Source organism: Tachysurus fulvidraco, chromosome 8, assembly GCF_022655615.1.
Source record: "Tachysurus fulvidraco isolate hzauxx_2018 chromosome 8, HZAU_PFXX_2.0, whole genome shotgun sequence".
Classification (NCBI taxonomy): domain Eukaryota; kingdom Metazoa; phylum Chordata; class Actinopteri; order Siluriformes; family Bagridae; genus Tachysurus; species Tachysurus fulvidraco.
In genome coordinates, this window is record NC_062525.1 from 20511133 (window position 1) to 20531993 (window position 20861).

Below are 20861 nucleotides of genomic sequence, written 5' to 3' on the forward strand. Positions count from 1 at the left end.
GTATGGTGACCCATACTCAGAACTTGTTCTCTGCATCCGAAGTGCACGCACACACACACAGCAGTGAACACACATCCCGAGTAGTGGGCAGCCATTTATGCTGCGGCGCCCGGGGAGCAGATGGGGGGTTTGGTGCCTCAGTCGTGGCCAGCCTGAGACTCGAACCCACAACCTTAGGGTTGGGAGACTCTCTAACCATTAGGCCACGACTTCCCCAAAAATGCAACATATCCTAGAAAAAGTAGGAACTATTTCCTTATTATCTCACTTTGGAGAATCTTTACATTTACACAAGCCCATTTACTGCATAATCTGATTTCCAGCAGCATGTAGACATTTTCTCTTGTAACAGGTTTTCTTTTGTGGATGATCTTTATAACCACTGACACCTTAATGTTCTAAAGAATTCAACCAAGATTCAATTGGGCTTTCTCTCATACATGTCAAGTAATTTTCTAAAAATACAGCTGAAGTCTTATAACAGTGGAAAATGTCAGCAGGTCTCATAAGTTTACACCCCCTTTGTCCTGTTCTAGTTCATTTATGTAAATGAGCTTCATTAAGGTGTAAATCGCATCACCATATGCTCACTTTGTTGAGGTCATATTCCTGTTAATTTTGGATAGGTAGCATCAATGGGAATCAATATGTCTTGTGTACATTAATACTTTTTTTGAGAACAGAGAAAAGCAACTAAAAACAGGCATGACCAGAGTGGTAGAAGTAAGAAATAGTATGTGTGTGTGTTACAGTACAATGCTGAGTGACAAGGTGGTATGATAGAGCAGAGTTTCTGCAAAGTTCATTCTATTTCTATAACAGTACACTGTCATGGCTTATTTTGCTTTTCCCCAGAAAAATATTTATGAATTTGTTTAAGAACATTATTTTATTTTATTTGCTGACAATCACATTTAAAGTTGTGAAATAGTCAAACAAATATGTCTTGACGAACCTGCTTGACCTGAAATGAATCTGAACTTGGGGGATTTTGTGAATTTAAAAGTATGCTTTGTTTCTTCTCAGTCAGCTAATTTGACTCACTGGTAATTATTAGACACCAGTCAACTCTTTCTGGTTCAAAGCAGAAATCTATGGTTGAATTTTATGAAATTGTTCTACTTTATAAAGAACCAAATAACATGACTTTACTGAATAATCACAACAGTAAGACCCTTCTAATCACATCTACAGTATCTATCTATCTATCCCTGCATCATTGTCTCTTGTGTCTGTGGTTCATTAAGGAGAATCTTTTTATTTTTTAATTATACATTTTTCATTTGAGTTTAAATTTAGTTCTGCCCATTGTTATGTCTTAAAATCTATAAAACAATTCCTTATGCATGGATCTTTTGTAATGTTTTCCCAATAAATAGCTAATTTTCTATGATGCTCAGCAGATGAATTGTGAATTTTCAGCAATACTTGTGGTGTTAGCCATGTCCTCTTGGTTGCTTGCTTCTCTGATTAATTTCCTCTTAACTCGATCACCGAGTCTTGGTGCACAGCCTCCTCAGTTGTGCCATATTCTAACATTTTTTGAACTACAAATTTTGCAAAATAGATTGTTTTTCCTCTCCACTTCTGTTTTATGGGCTATTTCATGTAAATATATTACGTCTGCCAGACAGAAACTAAATTAATGGATGTAGTATGTATAAAAAGAAATATATTGATTAAAAAAACAATATTGATTAAGAAAAAACAATATTGATAAAAAAAACAGTTATTGTTATTGTGTCTGTATGTGTGGTATTATATCTGTCTTTACACATTTGACAGTATTGATTTATTTTAATATTATTTTATTTATTGTATACAAAGACAAAGTAAATCTGGTTATTATTTTTAAAGTTAGCTTCACGCTAGTTATATTAAAAAGGGTAATGTATTAAGTGAACTTGAAATAAGCCAGCCCATGACGTCATTGTCACGAGGGCGGAAGCGGAAATGATTTCTGTTTGTGTTTGCCATCAGTAGCAAATCGATGAGGGCAGGTAGAAACGTCAGTTTTTATCATTTTAATCGTTATTCGGATTTAGCTTTTGTCCTCCCAACACACGTTAATGGAGTCTTGCGGTAAGGACGGAGTTAAAGGAGCCGTGCTGCACATCGTCGTGGTCGGCTTCCACCACAAGAGGGGCTGCCAGGTATGCTAATGCTAATGCTAATCTAGCCAAACACAGGTGCTTTATCTGTCGTTAGCCGTCAAACACACAAGCTGGTTGTCTACAACACCGGTCAGTTATTTTATTTGCGTTTTTTTTGTTTTTTTTTAGAAATAAATGTCAAAGAAACAAATATAACACGCACGCAAAAGTATGTTCACTGTAACTCTAAAGTGGTAAACATCTAAATATTTAATGATGGTTAATTATTTAAAACGCTGCAGTAAGAAGAGACTACAGTTCTCTCTGTGTGTGTGTGTTTGTGTGTGTGTTCTCTTGAAAGAACGTTTAGTTGTTTTTGTTACTGTGGGTTTCGTCGTACACTTTGTTGACCATCTTTGTTAACGTAGCAAACACGTTGATAAAGCGTGTAGTTTATAAGTGAACCCAATAGCCCCGCCCCTTTACACTAGCGATGCACCAGGACGCTCCGCCCACATTAACCTGTCACAGTTTATTATGGCTCGGAATTGAGATTTCTGGCTCAACATCCCAAGCCCCCCTGATTGTTGCTGTGTCATTCAGTCATTCATGTCTCTTTGCGTGCCTTGTTAGGAAAATTCAAAAGTATTTTAATTTTAGGTTTGCAGGTTTTTGATTGGCTGGCTGGTTGTGGCATCCTGAACATTCTGTTTGGAAGGCAGTTAGAGATATTCCAAGTGTTTTGGTTGGACACGGTTTTATTGCATTGTAATTGTATTAATCGGATGCTGGAACATTCCAAATGTTATGAATGGGTCAGACGTGTGTCGAGACACATTTTGTCAGGATGCCATAATGAGAAATTTTATGATTATTTTATCGGATCAATTTGGACACTGTGTGTGAGTAGGTGGAGTTCTCTTACCCCCCGATCAGTGATGAGGGTCATGACAGCAACTTGTTACCTGAGCAGTGGAAGTACCTACCATTCCTCGCTCTGCCTGATGGAGCGCACAACTATCAGGATGGTAAAGACACGACACTCTGCATAATTCTCACTGTATAACACTAGCTAGCAAGTTACACTCAATTAATATTATTTTTCATCTCTGCTTCTTCAGACACAGTGTATTTCCTCCTGCCCCCATTGAGAGAAGATATGAAGTGTGTGTACGGTGTTTCTTGCTACAGACAGATCGAAGCCAAGGTCTGTACCCTTCATTAACACTGCTAATGATGAATAGATGCTTAAATGTTTTGTAACAATTAGCTGTATTAGCCATATTTCAATGAGGGAGTGAGGTAAATGTCCAGCAGGCAATCAGATTACTTGCTTCAGGTTTGCTGCGACAGACAGATGTTTTTTGTTTCAGATGCTGAAGGTGAGACAGGCTGATGTCACCAGGGAGACAGTGCAGAAGAGTGTGTGTGTGCTTAGCAGTGTGGTGAGCAGCACTTCTAGCTTTCAGCCTATGTGTGGCCATGTATGTATTTGTTTTAGCTCATAAAATGTTTAGATGTAATTGACTGTAGAGTGTTTTATTTAGCCGGTTTTCGGGCTGATTGCGGCGAAGCTGCAGCTGATCACACATGCCTACTTTGAGGAGAAGGACTTCTCACAGATCTCAATTCTAAAGGTAAAAGGGAACTTTCCTGTTTAAATCTGCGTGTGCGTGGGGGGGGGTAATCTCTCGTTTACTATGCCCTCCTCCTCTGTTTGTGTGTGTGTATAGGAGCTGTATGATCACATGAATGCTTCTCTACGGTTCACAACACTGGAGGGATCACAGCTGTATCTGGGTAAACAATCAGCTACCATCTTTACATCACACAAATTAACTTTATTTACATTAATCACTTATAGTTTATAGATTTTGGGTTAGTTTGAGCTATGCTAAAACTCAAGAGAGGCAGTGTGTTCTAGCCCAGGATAGGCATTATCCTAAGATATGGGTTTAGGATAGGTAATAGCCTAAGATATTCCTTAGCATAGGAAGGCTGGTACTCTGAGATATGCATTTGTCAAGGCGAGCTTTAATCTGGAATGTGTGTTATGCCAGGGTATGAGCTGAGTTGGACATGTGTTGGCCCCAAAATCAAGCAGTGGCATGATGCATGTTGGCCAAGGAATGATTTGATATATATTGTCTTGTGATACACTCGGTGACTTTCTTACCAAGTCTCTCTTTCTCTCTACTGTCTTTTCTCTGCAGGTTTATCTGCACGAGATTTAATTCTGCACTTTAAACACAAGGTAACCCAGGGACCATGGGATGCCTGTTTACAGAACATACCATAACTTTGACTCTCTAACTCTGAATGTTCACATTTCACCTCTCATCATTATTACATTTCACTTTTAACTATGTAATTAATAATAATAATATTAATAATATATTTTTTTTACTGTGTGTGTTTTAGGTCCTAATGCTGTTTAAGTTGATTCTGCTGGAGAAAAAGGTCAGCTCTCTCTCCCTCCCAAATCCCCTGTATCTAAATGTGCTAATTGTATCTAAGTGTGTGTGTGTGTGTGTGTGTGTGTGTGTGCGTGCGCGCGCGAGCGCAGGTGCTGTTCTATGTTTCTCCTGTAAACAGATTAGTGGGGACCCTGATGACCGTTCTCTCATTGTTCCCTGGTGAGACACACACACACGCACACACACGCCAACCTGTCTAACAGTAAATTATCAAAGCATTTATAGTAGATTGCAACCATACATGTATTCTAAAGGATCACTTCACATTCACCTGCAATTACACTGCACAGCAAGCTGACAATAACTTGATAAATGTCCTGTGAGGGAGTGATGTATGTAAGTGTGTATGTTTGTGCACGCAGGTATGATCGAGCGGGGTCTGCCTGACTCGTCTCACTATCATCCTAAAAGCAGCCAATCTGAGAGTGCTGACATCATTAAGAGAGTAGACCTTACAGAGAACACAGAAGTATTCATCGCCGAGCCCACAGCGAACCAAGCAGAGGGCTCCACTGGTGCTAAGGGGAGTCCGAGCTCGCCTGATTGGCTGGATAGCGAGTGGGAGAGTCTGGATCCGCTGGAGGAGGAGGAAGAGGAGGAGGAGAAGCAGGAGCAGGGAGGTGGGCGAAAAATGGCACCGACGGAGTGTATAGAGTCGGAGTCAACAGCGCCCATCACTGTTCAACCCAAAGCCACACCTGCTCAGACCGACACCCAAACACACAGTGCTACACAAACACAAGCTACACACCCACACACTCCCTTGCAGGACGTAGACCCCTGCGGCCTCCCGCCCGCCATTTTCACTAAGGTACTCGCTCACATGTCGTGCTGTGAAAAAATATTTGCCCACTTTCTGATATCTTTCTTTTATTGTATTGTGCATTTGCTTTATATCTTCATCAGTAATCTGATATGAGGCAAGGACTTTTTTTTTAACATCATAATTTCTTTCACTGAAGAACAGTAATACAATGAAGAAATAAATAGATGACTTTATCAGCTGCTGGAATGGCCATAATGACGCTCATCTTACTTAATATCAGTAAATGTGTGTGTGTGTTTGTGTGTAGGGTTACCTGTGTTTGCCGTACATGGCTCTTCAGCAACATCACCTGCTCTGTGATGTAAGAGTTCGGGGGTTTGTTGCTGGAGCAACCAACATCCTGTTCCGTCAGCAGAGACACCTGAGTGATGCCATCGTAGACGTGAGACACACACACACAAAATGGTTAACTTCTGTACTGTTATTAATACCTGACTGCTTAGAATATTTGTGGTGTGTGTTAAAATATGTGTGTGTATGCACATAGGTGGAAGAGGCTGCGATCCACTTCGCTGACCCAGAGTTGCGGCGTGTCCTCAGCCTGACCACGGCTGACCTGCGCTTCTGCGACTTCCTGCTGAAGAGTGTGAGTGATCACAGTGAGGATGTGTTTCTGGACGGAACCGGCTGGGAGGGAGGAGACGAATGGATCAGGGCTCAGTTTGCACTCTACATACACACCCTATTGGCGTCCACACTACAGCAAGGTAGACACGCTGTTGATTAACCCTGGTGTGTGTGTGTGTGTGTGTGTGTGTGTGTGTGTGTTTGTTGATGGCTAACGCTATGTTAACTGCTGTCTGTGCCAGATAACGAGAAGCTGCTGGCAGATTATGGCTCTGCGTTCATCTCCACCTGGAAGATCACACACAACTACAGAGTGTGGTCCAGCACACACCATCCGGCCATCACCGAGATCACACCAGGGTGAGAACATGGGCTGTGTCCTAAACCCGACGCTGCAGGAGAATACGAGTACAGAATAGAAGAAAAATGAAAAGGAAGGGGAAAGAAATATGAAAAAGAAAAAAAAAGGATAAAATAAATAGAGAGAATAATGGAGAGAATAAACAAAAAAAAAGAAAATCTGTATTGTGATGAGGTGAATAAAGGGATGTATCTTGTGTGTATCAGTAACAATGAGGTGAATAGAGTTGTCTTGTGTGTATCTGTTATGTGATTGGTGAGTAAAGGGGCGTGTCTTGTGTGTATCTGTTACGTGATTGGGTGAGTAAAGGGGCATGTCTTGTGTGTTTGCAGCCACCCGTTCCAGGGTCAGTACAGCGTGGCGGATGTGAAGCTGCGTTTCTCACAGTGAGTCTACTGAAGCTCTTTCCTTTATCATTTCATCTACAGCCATTTAAACACAAACAGAAAGACCAGTAGAGAAGCAACAACGCTGGTTAATGATCATACAGAGGCAGTAGGTGGGGTTCAGACTTCCTGATCCTCACCACTTACAACTTAGCAGCTGAGGATGAACCTCCAGGGGTAGTCCTTTTTCCTTCACCATCTACAGTGTTGCATAAAAGTTTGTGAACCCTTTAAAATTCCTTTATTTCTACATAAATATGACCCAAAACATCATCAGATTTTCACACAAACTGAACCCAATCAAACAAATGAGCCAGTAAGTAGAATTTTATTCCATTCCTCAGAACAAAAGAGCTTCAACACGCGGATGTTAGTGGGTGTCCTTACATGAACTGCTTGATTCAGGTCCTTCCAGAATTGTTTATTTGGATTAAAGTCAGGACATTGACTTGGCCATTTAAAAACATTATATTTGTTCCTCTTTAATCATTCTTTGGTAGACGGACTTGGGTGATTGTGCTCATTGTCTTGGTGTATGACCCATTTTTGTCTTGAGATTCAGATCATGGACAGGTGTCTTTCATTTTCATTTAGAGAACACTGGCATAATTCTGAATTCATCATTCCATAAACGATGGCAAGCTGTTCTGGCCCAGATGCAGCAATACAGGTCCAAAGCATGATACTACCACCCTTCCAGCATACCTCCTATGCTGGAATTCAGTATTTTCCTTTGTCCAAAAAAATAATGCTTCCTTATTTTAAAACAAAAAAGTTTTACTTTGGTCTCATTCCTCCACAAATTATTATTCCAATAGTCCTCTTTAGCAAACATCCTGGGCAGCAGTGTTCTTTTTTGGAGAGTAGTGGCTTTCTCTTTGCATCTCTGCCTTGCACACAAAGGTTGTTCAGTGTTCACTTGATGGCAGACTCCTAAATGTTAACATAAGCCAAAGTAAAAGAGGCTTTTATTTTCTTAAGTTACCCTGTATTCCTTTCTGACCCAACAGACTATTACATGTCTTGCTTTTGGAGTGATCTTTGTTGGTTGACCACTTCTGGGAATGTACCCATGGTCTTAAATTTCCTCCACTGCACAGAATCAATATGACTAGGAGTCCAAACTCTTAAGAGAGGATTTTTTAAACTTTTCCAGCCTAATGAGCTTCAAAAGTCTGCCTACAGGAGGTTAAAGAGCTGGTTGTCTGGTGCAGTCACAACAACTTGGAGCTCAATACTCTCAAAACAGTGGAGATGATTGTGGACTTCAGGAGAAACCCCTGTGCACACCCCCCACTCACCATCATGGACAGTACTGTGGCTGTAGTGAAGGCATTCAAGATCCTGGTCTCCACCATCTCCCAGGACCTGAAGTTGGACACTCACATTGACACCATTTTACAAAGGCCCAACATAGGATGTACTTCCTTAGCCAGCTGAGGAAGTTTAACCTGCACCAGGAGCTGCTGAAACAGTTAAATTATAATTATATTCTGTTCTGTGCACTTCAATAACTGTCTGGTTTGGTTCAACAACAAAATCAGACATCAGAAGACCACAGAGAACGGTTCGGCCTGCCGAAAGGATTTACGGTGTTCCCCTACCCGCCCTCCAAGAACTGTATATATCCAGAGTGACTAAAAGGGCTCCGCAAATCACTCTGGATCCCTCGCATCCAAGTCATCCGCTTTTAGAACATTTACCATCTGAACGGTGCTACAGAGCCCCAAATACCAGCACAACCTCTGTTCTGTGCCTTGCTAAAGGGCAACTCAGTTATGGCCGGCCCGAGACTCGGACCTACAACCTTCGGGTTAAGAGTCAGACTCTCTAACCATTAGGCCACGACTCCCCTCTTATTATTCAATAACAATGTGCAATAACCTTACATTTAATTGTTACCATCTCCATCCTAGTACATAATCATCTCATTGTATTCTATTCCATTCTACCATCTGTTGCACAACTGTACATACAATTGATCTATAAAGTTCATTCTGATTCTGATTCTGATGTATCTTTTTCTGAAGTCCTCTGTAATCTCCATTGTTTTTGCAGTGATCTCCTTCCACAAACACACATCATGAACATCAGACTGATCTATCTCTGTTCTTCAAATGAAATAGGGCACTTATGGAGACCTGATTGTCATCTCACTGACAAATCAGATGCACTCAAATCTGAAATTGAAATTAGATACTAAACCTAGACGTTCACATACTTTTGCTTCTCACAGATATGTAATATTGGAACATTTTCCTGAATAGAAAGTGTAATGTATTTGTCTGATCTGTTTGATCGGGTTCACTTTGTTTGCTTTTGGGACTTGTGTGGAAAATCTGATGTTGTTTTGGGTCACATTTATGCAGAAAAAGAAATTTGTAATGGTTCACAAACTCAAGGGACTCTGTATATTCCTCTGTATTCTATATTTAATGAGACACCTGCTATGTAAGGATAAGGACATTTTATTTACTGTAAAAATGATGTACTTGATTGCTAATTTAATGTGTACACACCCTTTAAGTTGTTATTTTTACTCGACACAGTGTCAAGGAGGATCTAAATCTGGACCTGTGTGTGTGTGTGTGTGTGTTAATCTAACTTTGTGTTTTGTAGCTCAGTACAGAACAGTGAAAGGGGGCGGAGACTGGGCAGTGCAGTGATGAGCACAAGCAGGAGTGTAGTGCAGACCGGCAGAGCTGTAGGTCAGTAACAGCTGATCACTAAACATTTACATGAACTCCGTACTTCATGTTGACTTCATTTCTTGGTGGTTGAACACAAGCACATGCTCTTAACACAACAAAAGGCATGAACTGTTATGCTCACACTCTCTCGCTCTATCTCTAACTAGGTCAGTCTGTGGGTGGAGCCTTGAACAGTGCAAAGACTGTGATGTCATCATGGTTCTCAACACTTTCTCAACCAGCATTAATATCGGACCCACAGTCAACAACGACCAAGCAGTGATTGTGTCTCTCTCTGCATACACACACACACACACACACACACACACACACACTCCGTCATCATTTCACATACTCACAGATCTCACACACTACCTGTGTATTGTGTCTGGTGTGTCTCTACTTGTCTGACCAATCAGCATTTAGTGCTGCCTCACCCTGATCTGAGTGTGCTTACCTGAAATCAGCGGCCTTAACTGTCTGTCTGTCTGTCATGGGCAGTTCAGGTTGGACTTAATATGTCAAATTCATATAGATATATAAAAATCTAAAAAATATATTATTGTAATACTACTGTTCAGTGTGTGCTGTCTGTCTGTCTGTCATGTTATAGAGTGTTGCATCAATATCCTTTTTGCCTTTTTCTTTTTTTTTTTTTAAATACACTCCTGAGCAAAATCTTAAGACTGGGGGAAACATGCCAAGTACTGTATTTGAATTTCACGCTGGTGGATCATAACCAGGTTGTAAGAACTGCTTCAAAATGTCAAAAGAAGAAAAAGGAGCATGAGATGGAAAAAAAAAAGACAATTTATTGATGCAACTCTTTATAGGAGGCTGGTGGGAATGTTGCTCCATGTGGTGAAGATGGCTTCACGAAGGGCATCCACAGTCTGGAACAGACGTCCGTTTTTGTAAACTTCCCCTGCCATCCATCTCCAAACATTCTCAAAGGGATTTAGATCAGGGAACACACAGGACGGTCCGGAAGTGCAACGTTATTGTCCTGGAAGAAGTCGCTCTTCAGGCGAGCGTTGTGAACTGCAGTATTGTCCTGTTGAAAGACCCAATCATTACCAGACAGACGAGGGCCCTCGGTCAAGAGAGATGCCTGCCGCAACATGTCCATAGCCAACTGCCGTTCGACCCCACTGCACAACCTGAAGCTTTATTTTCCAATTGAAGGAAAAGCAGATCATGATGGAGCCGCCTACACTGTGTAGAAAACATCTCCAGTGGGATCTCCTTGTCATGTCAGTATCGTTGGAAGCCGTCAGGACCATCCACAATAAATATTTTCTCGATAAAACTTTTTTCCATCTTTCCCACGCAATGTCTCCCTTGCAAATTCCAAACGGTCACGTTTGTGGTGTGGGTCCCATTACTCTCAAGATCTTTTAAGAAGTTTAAAATGACTGTCTTACTGCGTCTAACCTCGGCAGCAATGGGACGTTTAGAGAGCCCTTGCTTGTGCAGCTCAACAATCCTGCCATGTTCAAAAACAGAAAGCCTTTTTGCTTTTGGCATCAGGAGATCATGACAGTGTGACTGGCTAAAGGACGGTGACATTTAAAGCCATATTTTTGCACAGATTTTAACTTTTAAAGGCTTTGGTCTTAAACTTTTGATGATCAGCTGATCATCAGTATGTCCAGTGTGTTTGAGTTTAAGTGCAGTTTTCAATGAATTGCCTACTATGTTTTTTTTTGTCTCTTGCTCTTATTTCTTCTTTTGGCATTTGGAAGAAGTATTTACCTGATATTAACCTGGTTATGATCCACGACGTGTCAATTGTGATACTGTAATGTGTAAAGTGTGACTTGTAATATATACCCTGGTCTTAAGATTTTTTCAGGAGTATATTGTCACGACCAAGTGTGAGTGTGAGTCCAGGTATTTTGGTATTCAATGAATCTGATACTGAAATGAGAAACATCAATAAGTACATTTTAAGACCCTTAAAGGGTCACCAATATAAGTGTCTGTATTTGAGCATCTATTTATTTATTCGTTTTCTTTCCATCCGTCTATACGTCCGTCTCTCTGGTGTTAAAATCTGTTGTCAGATTTGTCCGATAAGAAATACTGCATATAAAAAAAGATAATATATTAAATTATATTGATCAAATAAATACCTACATGATATAGTGATATATCTACCAGATTAGTTGTCATATGCCCTGTAATAGGAACTGATTGTTAAATATGAACAGATAAACACAAACTTTTTATTTATTTATTTTTAAGTAAGCAAGTTGTTCGTGTCACTCGTGTTTGCGATCTCCCACACACACACTACAACATTTTCACACCTGAGTTAGACTACCATCACTACAGCACTGTCCTGAAACTCAAAATCACCTCAGGGCCCAAGCAGTTAACACCAGTGTTTACTCCTAGCATGAAGCTTAGTATGTGACTGGGCTTTTTGTTACAAAATTTAAAAAATAGTCCTCCGGCTCAACAAAGGTGGACCTTAAGTTGAATTTTGTTTCTCATGACATCACTGCTAACTAAGTCCATTAGCCCTGCACTAATGTAATCTAACATGATCCCGCATGGTTTCCTCCATCTCTCTGTTTGATTTTTAAGACCTACAACCATGTGTTCTGTGATTAAAGCTGGACATTTTGTTTTTAAAGAATAGTTTCATTTCTGTTTTTTTTTTTTTTTTTTTTAATTGTTTTAAAGGTTTTGCTGTCTTCTCTTTTTAATGTTCCATTTCAGTGCTGGTTTACACGTTTCTCTGAGGCATCTTTTTGGTTGTTAGTCTTAATAAATTGGAAATGATCATTTTCAATGACTCCAACACTCGTCTTTCAGTTTTTGTGATTCGGGGTTTTTAGTTACACTATATTTTTACTTGTTGTGAAAAGTCATTAAAGTCATTTCTACAAAAAAAAGCATAACTCACTTTATATTTTTTCCTTAAGTCTATAATATGGACACCATTTTATACAAATTAGGAACAGGTTTCTGTTTAGACGTATATGACGTGCCACAACAGCTATAAACACCTATAAAAACTACCAAAAAAACCCCCTGCAAATTGTAAACCTTGCTGTTCTGTGCTGTTGTGAAAGAAAACCTTAACTGTTACAAACCAATGCCACTGGAGACTCATTACATCACTCAATAAAAATCACTCATTTTAATCACACAATAATCATTTTTTGCACATTATCAACCTTCCCGGTCTTTTGTGGACAAGACAATTATTTTTATTTACTCCATACGTCAGAAATGTACGTATATAACAGTAAATAAATAAATAAATAAGATATACCTTTATTCGTCCCACAATGGGGAAATTTCACTTTTACAGCAGCCAAGAGTAATAGAATGCAAATATATAAAAATAATGGAGACATAATATAATATACATTATGTACAAAACAAAATTTATAAAAAGTTGTATATTGCACACAAGTAATTTTGCACGTTTTTCAAAACTTTTTGTTACTGCACATGTTTAAAATACTTTGTTGTTGTCTATTATTGCAGTTAAACTGTAATAACAGTGTGTATTATGGTGACTGGTTCACTGGGAGCAGCTTTGATTGTACAGTCATTAGACTGCAGGGAGAAAAGAGCATCTGTATCTGTATCCTCTGTACCCTACAGGGGGTGAGAGTCATTCTCCAGCAATGATGATAGTTTTGCTACCATCCTCCTTTCTCCCACCTCCTGTACAGTGTCCAGAGGAATCCCCAGGACTGAGCTGGCCTTCCTGATCAGCTTGTCCAGTCTCTTCCTTTCTGTAGTAGAGATGCTGCTGCACCAGCACACCACACCATAGAATATGGCTGAGGACACCACAAAGTCACAAAAGGTCTTCAGTAGCTCTCCCTGCACCCCAAAATCCCTTAGTCTCCTCATCAGAAAGAGTCTGCTCTGTCCTTTCTTATAGATCTCAGTGTTGTCTTTCCAGTCCAGTTTGCTGTTCAGATGAACACCCAGGTATTTGTAAGAATAAATAGTAGAAAAAAAAAGAGAGAGCGAGAGAGACATTTATTTATTTGTTTGTTTGTTTGTTTGTTGACGTAAATAAGTAAAAAAAAAAAAATGTAATAAAATAAAATTAAATAAATAATAAGAGTCTTTTTTAACTTCATTTCCGCTGTACGTCTTTACTCCGCAAGTCCACTTCCGGGTTCGTTATTTGCAAAATGGCGGCAACACCGGCTTCAAATCCTTCGCACTTGTTACCCCTCGGTAAGAGCGCTTAGTGAACTTTATTACAACTTTATCTAGCCATTTTCTCTCAGTAATGGAGTTATATATGTTTGTATATTTTCCCATGTGGTTGTGTTTTACGCTCAGCGTGCTTTGTGCTAACTGGACAAACCAGTGGCTGTGTCTCAAATCGCGTGCTAGTGCACTTCCCCGGAGATTTATGTAGTACAGAAACACAAAGAAACACTACATGCTATTTAGTGCTCTTGTGTGTGGTTTGGGATGTAACCAGAAATGCGCATGTTTAGCTATTTCTAATAATATCGTTTATGCAACTAAGAAGTGTTTATTCACACCATGATCATTAAACGCTTATTGGGTCTTAAATGTGTCTTATTGAGTAAGTTTGGCTTTATTATTTTTTTTAAAAAGAAGAAAAAAATAGTACATGGATATGAAGTTTTCGGGGTTTGTTACTCTTCTTTTTTTAAATGACCCACTAAAAATAAATTGTTATAAACTGTTGACATTTTAGGGTTTTGTTTTTGTTCATTTGGTGATGTACTTAATTTATTGGGACTTTTTTTGGCAAACAAACTGCGGCTTTAAGTGAAACGAGTGAATTTAAGGTAGAATCTGAATGGTCAAATAGAAATATTTGATCGAATTTTATCTTTATATTTATGTATAATATTCAACAGGAGTAAAAAAAAAAAAAAAAAGTTAAACTATACAGATGTTAAATCTATTTACACCTTACAGATATCGTAAAATCGTAGCTTGGATGATTGTGAATTGTTAATGTTTTGTTTTTACAGAGCTGGTGGATAAATGTATCGGATCTCGGATTCACATCGTCATGAAAAACGATAAAGAGATTGTGGGAACCTTGCTGGGGTTCGATGATTTTGTCAGTATCCTTTCAGAGTTTCTCCTGAGTAACCATGTGTTTGCTCCTTCTGAATATACAGATTTTTTTTTGCATATGTTTTTCATTTGCTTGCTAGTTTGTTTTTGTCCTTGACCAGGATGTAACCAGACATGGTGCTTGAGGACGTCACCGAGTTGTACGTATGTTTTACTGATTCCACTTTTTTAGAATAAAATCTTGAGTTTTGTGTAACATTGTTACTGTGTTTGTCATCGCACAGTGAGATCACACCCGAGGGGCGACGGATAACAAAACTGGATCAGATTCTCCTCAATGGAAACAACATCACCATGGTGAGTCCCAAAAACACGAGTGAGCTGAGGCCTGGTATCTTATTAAGAATGTTAGTTATACATCCTAGTGAGAGCATTAACTGGCAGAAGTTTTACTATGAACACTACATAGAGAAGCATGTTATTGTTTGAGACAGAGCCCTAAAATGATTTTCTAGTAAGAACACTGAGTAGGGAAGTGCACTGAAGTTTGGGACAGAGCCCCAAATTAACTGCAGTTTTTGTAAAATCACTAATAAGTGCAAAACACATTAACAAATCCGGAAACACATCAACAAATCCGGAAACACATTAACAAATCCGGAAACACAACGACAATTCAGACAACCCGGAAACGGTAGGTATCATTTGTGAATGGAAACTTACGGATCATCGGACGAGACACCTGTCACTCAAGATATACAGGTATGGAATCTTATGTGTAATGTGTAGAGTTCTCCGTTTAAATATAAGTAAATAACATAATTAATCCATTCCATCCATCCATTCCAACTTTTCCCTGCGGCAGACTGTTGAACTTCATGTATACCTTGAGTGACCGGTGTCTTGTCCAATGATCAGTAAGTGTTCCAATCACAAACTATACCAACCTCTTCCGGGTTGTCTGAATTGTCGTTGTGTTTTTGGATTTGTTAATGTGTTTCGTGCAACGATTCAAACAACCCGGAAAAGGTAGGTATAGTTTGTGATTGGAACATGTACCAATCATAGGACAAGACACCTGTCATTCAAGATATACAGGTGAATGACAGGTGTCTTGTCCGATGATCGGTAAGTTTCCATTCACAAACTATACCAACCTTTTCCGGGTTGTCTGACTTGTCGTTGTGTTTTCAGATTTGTTGTTTTGTTTTCGGATTTGTTAATGTGTTTTGCACTTCTCAGCCACCGTAGAGGAGGGATGGAGCTCAATATGGGCTGACATGGACTGACATTTATAGTAAGAACATGAGGTAGAGATGGAGCAATAGTGTTTGGGATGGAGCCGGTGGTTAACCCTGAGACGAATGGTGAGAGATCTTAGTATATATTATTTGAGTTGTTCTGATGAAAAAAAATGCTGTATTCACAGTTAATCCCCGGAGGAGAAGGACCAGAAGTGTGAAGCAATCCACATCGACTTTTATTTTTATTTGTATGTTTCTCTCATGTAATTGTGTTTGTATTTTTTATTTTGTATAAATATATAAAGCAGTTTAATGTCTGAGTTAATGTGATGTCTGATTGTGTATCAGAAGGAAGAGTTGAGTTATACATTACACAGTGTGCATGGTTCTCTTCTGTTATTAATAAATAAAGTGTAAAGCCTTTTGTCACATGGTGTAAAAGGGCACCAGTGTCGCAGAAGTCCTTGTCTTAATTTTATCTTTTGTCACTTCTGGGAAAATTTTTCGATATTTTAAATCTTTTATTGTACGTGTGTATGCCCCACATCGTGTGCGTGTCTGGCACTACATCACGCTCAGCAAAAGATATTTGCATAATGAAACCTGATTGGCTCACATCATCTCCAGGCAAGATGTTCAGAAAGAGGCAGAGTCACAGGCTTAATATCAAACACTATGCTTTTTTTTATTTGGACATGAGCATTGTTACAGTGTGTAGTCATGATTTAGTTAGAACTATCCAACAGAAACAGCATTTCTAACAGATATGAAGTGAGACAGGTGTGTGAGAAAGATGGGTCTCGGTCTTAGTACATGCAGGGCTTCTCTTCTCCTTTTGGGTTCACCACCTTCTCCAGGTTCTTACTGATGATGTCATACAACTCTGCCTGCAGAAACCATCACAGGATATTAGACTGTTATATATCATGTTCTGTGAGAAATGAAGCACTCGTGCTAAAGCGCCAATTCAGTCAAACGGAATACATACGTAATAGCCGCGTATGTCCAGTAAGATGACGCGGATCTCGCAGTATGCTGCTTCGTCTTTCTCATGGACGAGCGAGCGATAGTCCATCTGGAATCACACACAGTGCAGGTTATTGAAGGTGCAGCAGTAATGTTGCACAGCTAACATTAGGATATGGAGCTGATTGTCTCACCACATGCATGTCTTTGGAAGCTTTGGCCACAGCATCACCTCTCTCTGAGAAATATCTACAAACACCATACACCACACCACAGTCACGCCATTGTTGTATTTTACCCAAGCACTATTTAATGATATACAGCTTTTATATTATAATGTGTAAATTTAGTTATACTTGTTAATGTTTGTCTGAAATCCTTCCAGTTTGGTTTTCACAGCTGCGATTCTCTCCAGGATTTTCTCCTAGAAAAAATATATGAGAGTAATTAACAATTTAATAATGTACGTATAATGTACAAAAATACACCATCTTGGAACAATGGCAGTAAAACATAGTCCTGTTGTCGCATATTTGCCATTATTGGGACATATCAGAGATAATGTGTTATATCTAAAAAGAAAGCTTTCCTCAAAGCTATATGAGCTATATCAAAACCTGGGAGGTTTTTGGGTCAGCAAGGAGTCAGATATGAAGCTCACTATTATGAGTGCAACACAGTGGATGTAATGCATTCACTTATTCATACTTAATATCTACTTGCTTGTATTTTGGGAAATAGACATTTCTAAAGGTTAATTACTACTATGACTACTACTAATAAAAATATCTAGTGGAGACTGGAGTGATGAACAGAAGTTGAGGTAAAAACCCATTATGGTGTACAGCCATAATTTAGATATTTAAAAAAATATATATATATACTAGTTGGAAAAAGAAAGGGAAAAGTTTAACAGCTTTAAGCAATAGACAAAATCCAGGATTATGTCCAAATCGTCAACAGTTCAATCCAGTTATTAGCCTGTAACGATGGCACGTGAACAGACCTGAATTGCAACTCCAAAGTCATTTCCATCCTCAATCTTAGGAATCAGGAGTGAAATCCAGCAAGAAACCTGTAACATTAGAGATAAGTGAAAGATGTCCTTAATCAGCATCTTGAATGTGATTGTATTAAAACACACACTGCTTTAATATTCATATATTTAATCAAACTCATTAAAGAGCTATGTTCCTATTGAAATGTCCTTAGCCCTGTCTGATCTGATATCCAACTGATTTGTGATCTTGATGACTCACGGTGATGCAGGTCTCTTTAAGCCCCGTAATCTCAGGCTTCACCAAATCCAGCAGCTTCATGATCTTCTCGTTTCCTTTGATGAAGCCACACACGGGACCTTTAAAAGGAAAACTAATTAACCTCAACAACATAGAGAACGTTATACTGAGCTACAGATTACTGTATGTGGGAACGTGTGGGAAGTCGTACGTTTCTTCTTCTTCTCATCTTCTTCATTCTTGTCTGTTTCCATTTCCTAGTTGGAAAAGAGGGAAAAAAAAAGAGTTCAAATAACATGAAAATAAAAATGACACAAATAACACATAATAGCGAGGCTAACCTCCTCTTCCGGGCTTGGAGGATCAGGGATGGGGATATCAAGTGCCGCATGGAGGGAAGAGAGATCCGAGACGCACAGTTCCTCCTCCTGAAACAAAGAGCCATGTGAGTGCTGGATGCTGGAATGGTATCAAACCCTACTACTAACACTACTACACCAACCCCACCGTGATCCCACCCGACTGTATAACTGATATGTGTCATATCGTTACTCTACATTCCACAACACTTTTGAGTTCTGGACTCTGATTGGTTAAAAGGGTGTTGATTAATTCTCCAGAACAGCAGCTCTGATAGTAGTGCAGGTTTTCTATTAATACACTTGTTCTGATAACATATCATTTCTACAGCAACAACTCATTCATCGGGACTGGATGTACTGTATATCTGTGTTTATTGAACAATTATGGAAAGAGTCTTAGCTGCTAAACAATGGAAGGAGCTGCTCAATAGAAGGAGCTGCTCAACAATATTATCTGTTACTACAAATAAATAAAATGTGCTGCTATTTAATAAATAGAAAATTGACATCAATTGCTGTATTGCCAGAGGATTAAAAGACATGAGGATTGTTTACCTGAATCACTTTGTCCAACTGAGAAATCTTCTTTGGTATATGATTTGAGAAAAGATCTTCTGCCTGAACAGAAATATAGACATGTGAAATACAAAGTCTACATGCATTTTAATACTTAATAGATAATGTCAGATGTTTTACCTTCTGATACAGTGACTGGCGGAAGTTTTGAACCTGCAGAGAAAATGAGAGAAAAATGATATACAGAGTTCATAGATCAGCTCATCAATAATGACTGATTTTATCACAAGCGGATCTGATCTGGCAAGTAAAATGGCTGAAACACACACGAGCCACGTATCACGGTTTGTATAATAAATGGTAATAAAATTTGACATCTATGTTTTATAGGGTTTAGGTTGCAAATCAGCATCTTAGGCAAAACTGGACATGTAGGAAAAAGGTTAAAAGATTATAGGTTTAGGTTTGGGTTTTGGATTTAAGATAAAGCCTAATATTTGTTTAGGTTTTTGTATTAATTTTGCTATCTAGATTGAAAGTGAAACTTTAATTCAGTTTTCTTTGCTGTTTTAAATTTCAGACTAAACTCAGCTTTAGTTTCAGTGAAGTTTGGAAGGTGTTTTTTTTTAAAGATAGTAACATTCTATCTAGATAGTTCATTTTAATTTGAAATCTAGTGGTCTTGTCAGTAATTGTAAAGGTGCGATTGTTCTGTAGGTTTACATTCAAGGCAGAGATGAAGCCTTGTACCTTGAATAATAAGTTAAATTAACTATTCATTTTGTTTAGCTACATTCAAGAAAAAGTTGAAGCTAAGTTGAAGCTATGTTTTAGGACTTAAACCAGGTTTTGTTTAATTTTTGTTTTAGTGAAAGAGTGTTGGAGATTTTGAATTTTAGTTAATTTAGGCTTTAGGGTCTTCATTTGCAGTTCAATGTAAGTTTTTGTGTAGATTCATTTAAGTAAAAGCTCTGACTCAGGTTCAGGGACAAACCCAGGTTTAGCCTATCTTTAATTTCAGTTGATGTAGTTTAAGTTTTAGGTTAAACACTGGTTCAGTTTAGATTTGGAGATTTAGGATTTAAGTTTAAACATGAGTTTAGTTTAGTGTCAGTGTGAAGTGAAACTGCAGGATAAATCCAGGTTTAATTTGGTTTCAGTATCTAACACTTTCCTTTTGAGATTATACCGTATTATCACTCTCACTCACTCATTTTCTACCGCTTATCCAAACTTCTCGGGTCACGTGGAGCCTGTGCCTATCTCAGGCGTCATTGGGCATCAAGGTAGGATACACCCTGGACAGAGTGCCAACCCATCGCAGGGCACACACACACTCTCATGCAAACTCCGCACACACAAGGCAAAGGCGGGAATCGAACCCCGTCCCTGGAGGTGTGAGGCGAACGTGCTAGCCACTAAGCCACTAAAAAATATATTTTTTTTTATTTTACTCTCAAGTAATTTTATTACTCTCACAAGTTTATTTTACTCTCTCTCTCTCTCTCTCGCTCTCTCTCTCTTTCGATCTCTCTCTTTCCTTACACACACACTGGGAGTGTGTAAATCCTGAATATTAATAATCGATTGAGGTGAATTCACATTAACCCTCAGCTTTGTCTTATTGCCCTTGTTAGGACCTCCTACCTGAACATACTACTCACCTCAAGCTCAGTAAAACTTCCAGTTTGTGTTAACACACTTTTCCACGTGGGGACCAGCAAAATGTCCTCACAAGGTCAAAACCTGTAGCTATTATCTTGTCCATGATTGGCTGGTCCCCAAAAAGATATGAAAACCATCCCACAGACACAGAGATCCGTGAGTGTGTGTGTGTGTGTGTGTGTGTGTGTGTGTGTGTGTGTGTGTGTGTGTGTGTGTGTGTGTGTGTGTGTGTGTGTGTGTGTTTGTGGGTGTGTGTGTGTCTCACCTTTAGCTCGTTGTCACGGCTGATCTTAAATTTGGACATGTTTAAGCAGTTTTGCGCAGTAAAAGACGGATTAGGTGAGCGAGATGAATGCTGTAAGGAACTCAGGGACTTTTCTGATCGCTTCCTCTTGCACTTTCACTTTCTTTCTCTGCTCCTCCCTGG

At 39.1% G+C, this 20861-nt stretch overlaps 3 protein-coding genes across 3 annotated transcripts; 2 read left to right on the forward strand and 1 right to left on the reverse strand.

The window, feature by feature from the left end:
- The first annotated feature begins 1929 nt into the window (after positions 1 to 1929).
- Positions 1930 to 12204, forward strand: avl9 (AVL9 homolog (S. cerevisiase)). The gene is made up of 16 exons (XM_027176940.2): positions 1930 to 2153; positions 3004 to 3121; positions 3215 to 3300; positions 3467 to 3538; positions 3641 to 3730; positions 3827 to 3893; positions 4307 to 4347; positions 4515 to 4553; positions 4660 to 4729; positions 4933 to 5381; positions 5644 to 5778; positions 5884 to 6103; positions 6206 to 6323; positions 6657 to 6710; positions 9330 to 9418; positions 9568 to 12204. Exons 1-16 carry the CDS (start codon positions 2070 to 2072, stop codon positions 9681 to 9683), a joined length of 1848 nt encoding a protein of 615 aa, XP_027032741.1. The 5' UTR covers positions 1930 to 2069; the 3' UTR covers positions 9684 to 12204.
- Positions 12205 to 13492: 1288 nt separating this feature from the next.
- Positions 13493 to 16147, forward strand: lsm5 (LSM5 homolog, U6 small nuclear RNA and mRNA degradation associated). Its single transcript, XM_027176964.2, has 5 exons — positions 13493 to 13615; positions 14395 to 14490; positions 14616 to 14643; positions 14728 to 14800; positions 15873 to 16147. Exons 1-5 carry the CDS (start codon positions 13570 to 13572, stop codon positions 15903 to 15905), a joined length of 276 nt encoding a protein of 91 aa, XP_027032765.1. The 5' UTR covers positions 13493 to 13569; the 3' UTR covers positions 15906 to 16147.
- Positions 16148 to 16347: 200 nt separating this feature from the next.
- Positions 16348 to 20851, reverse strand: psme2 (proteasome activator subunit 2). Its single transcript, XM_027176963.2, has 11 exons — positions 20700 to 20851; positions 18950 to 18982; positions 18809 to 18871; positions 18233 to 18319; positions 18103 to 18148; positions 17913 to 18010; positions 17660 to 17728; positions 17010 to 17077; positions 16848 to 16902; positions 16676 to 16762; positions 16348 to 16574 (listed from the first exon to the last, which is right to left on the reverse strand). Exons 1-11 carry the CDS (start codon positions 20736 to 20738, stop codon positions 16494 to 16496), a joined length of 726 nt encoding a protein of 241 aa, XP_027032764.1. The 5' UTR covers positions 20739 to 20851; the 3' UTR covers positions 16348 to 16493.
- Positions 20852 to 20861: the final 10 nt, after the last annotated feature.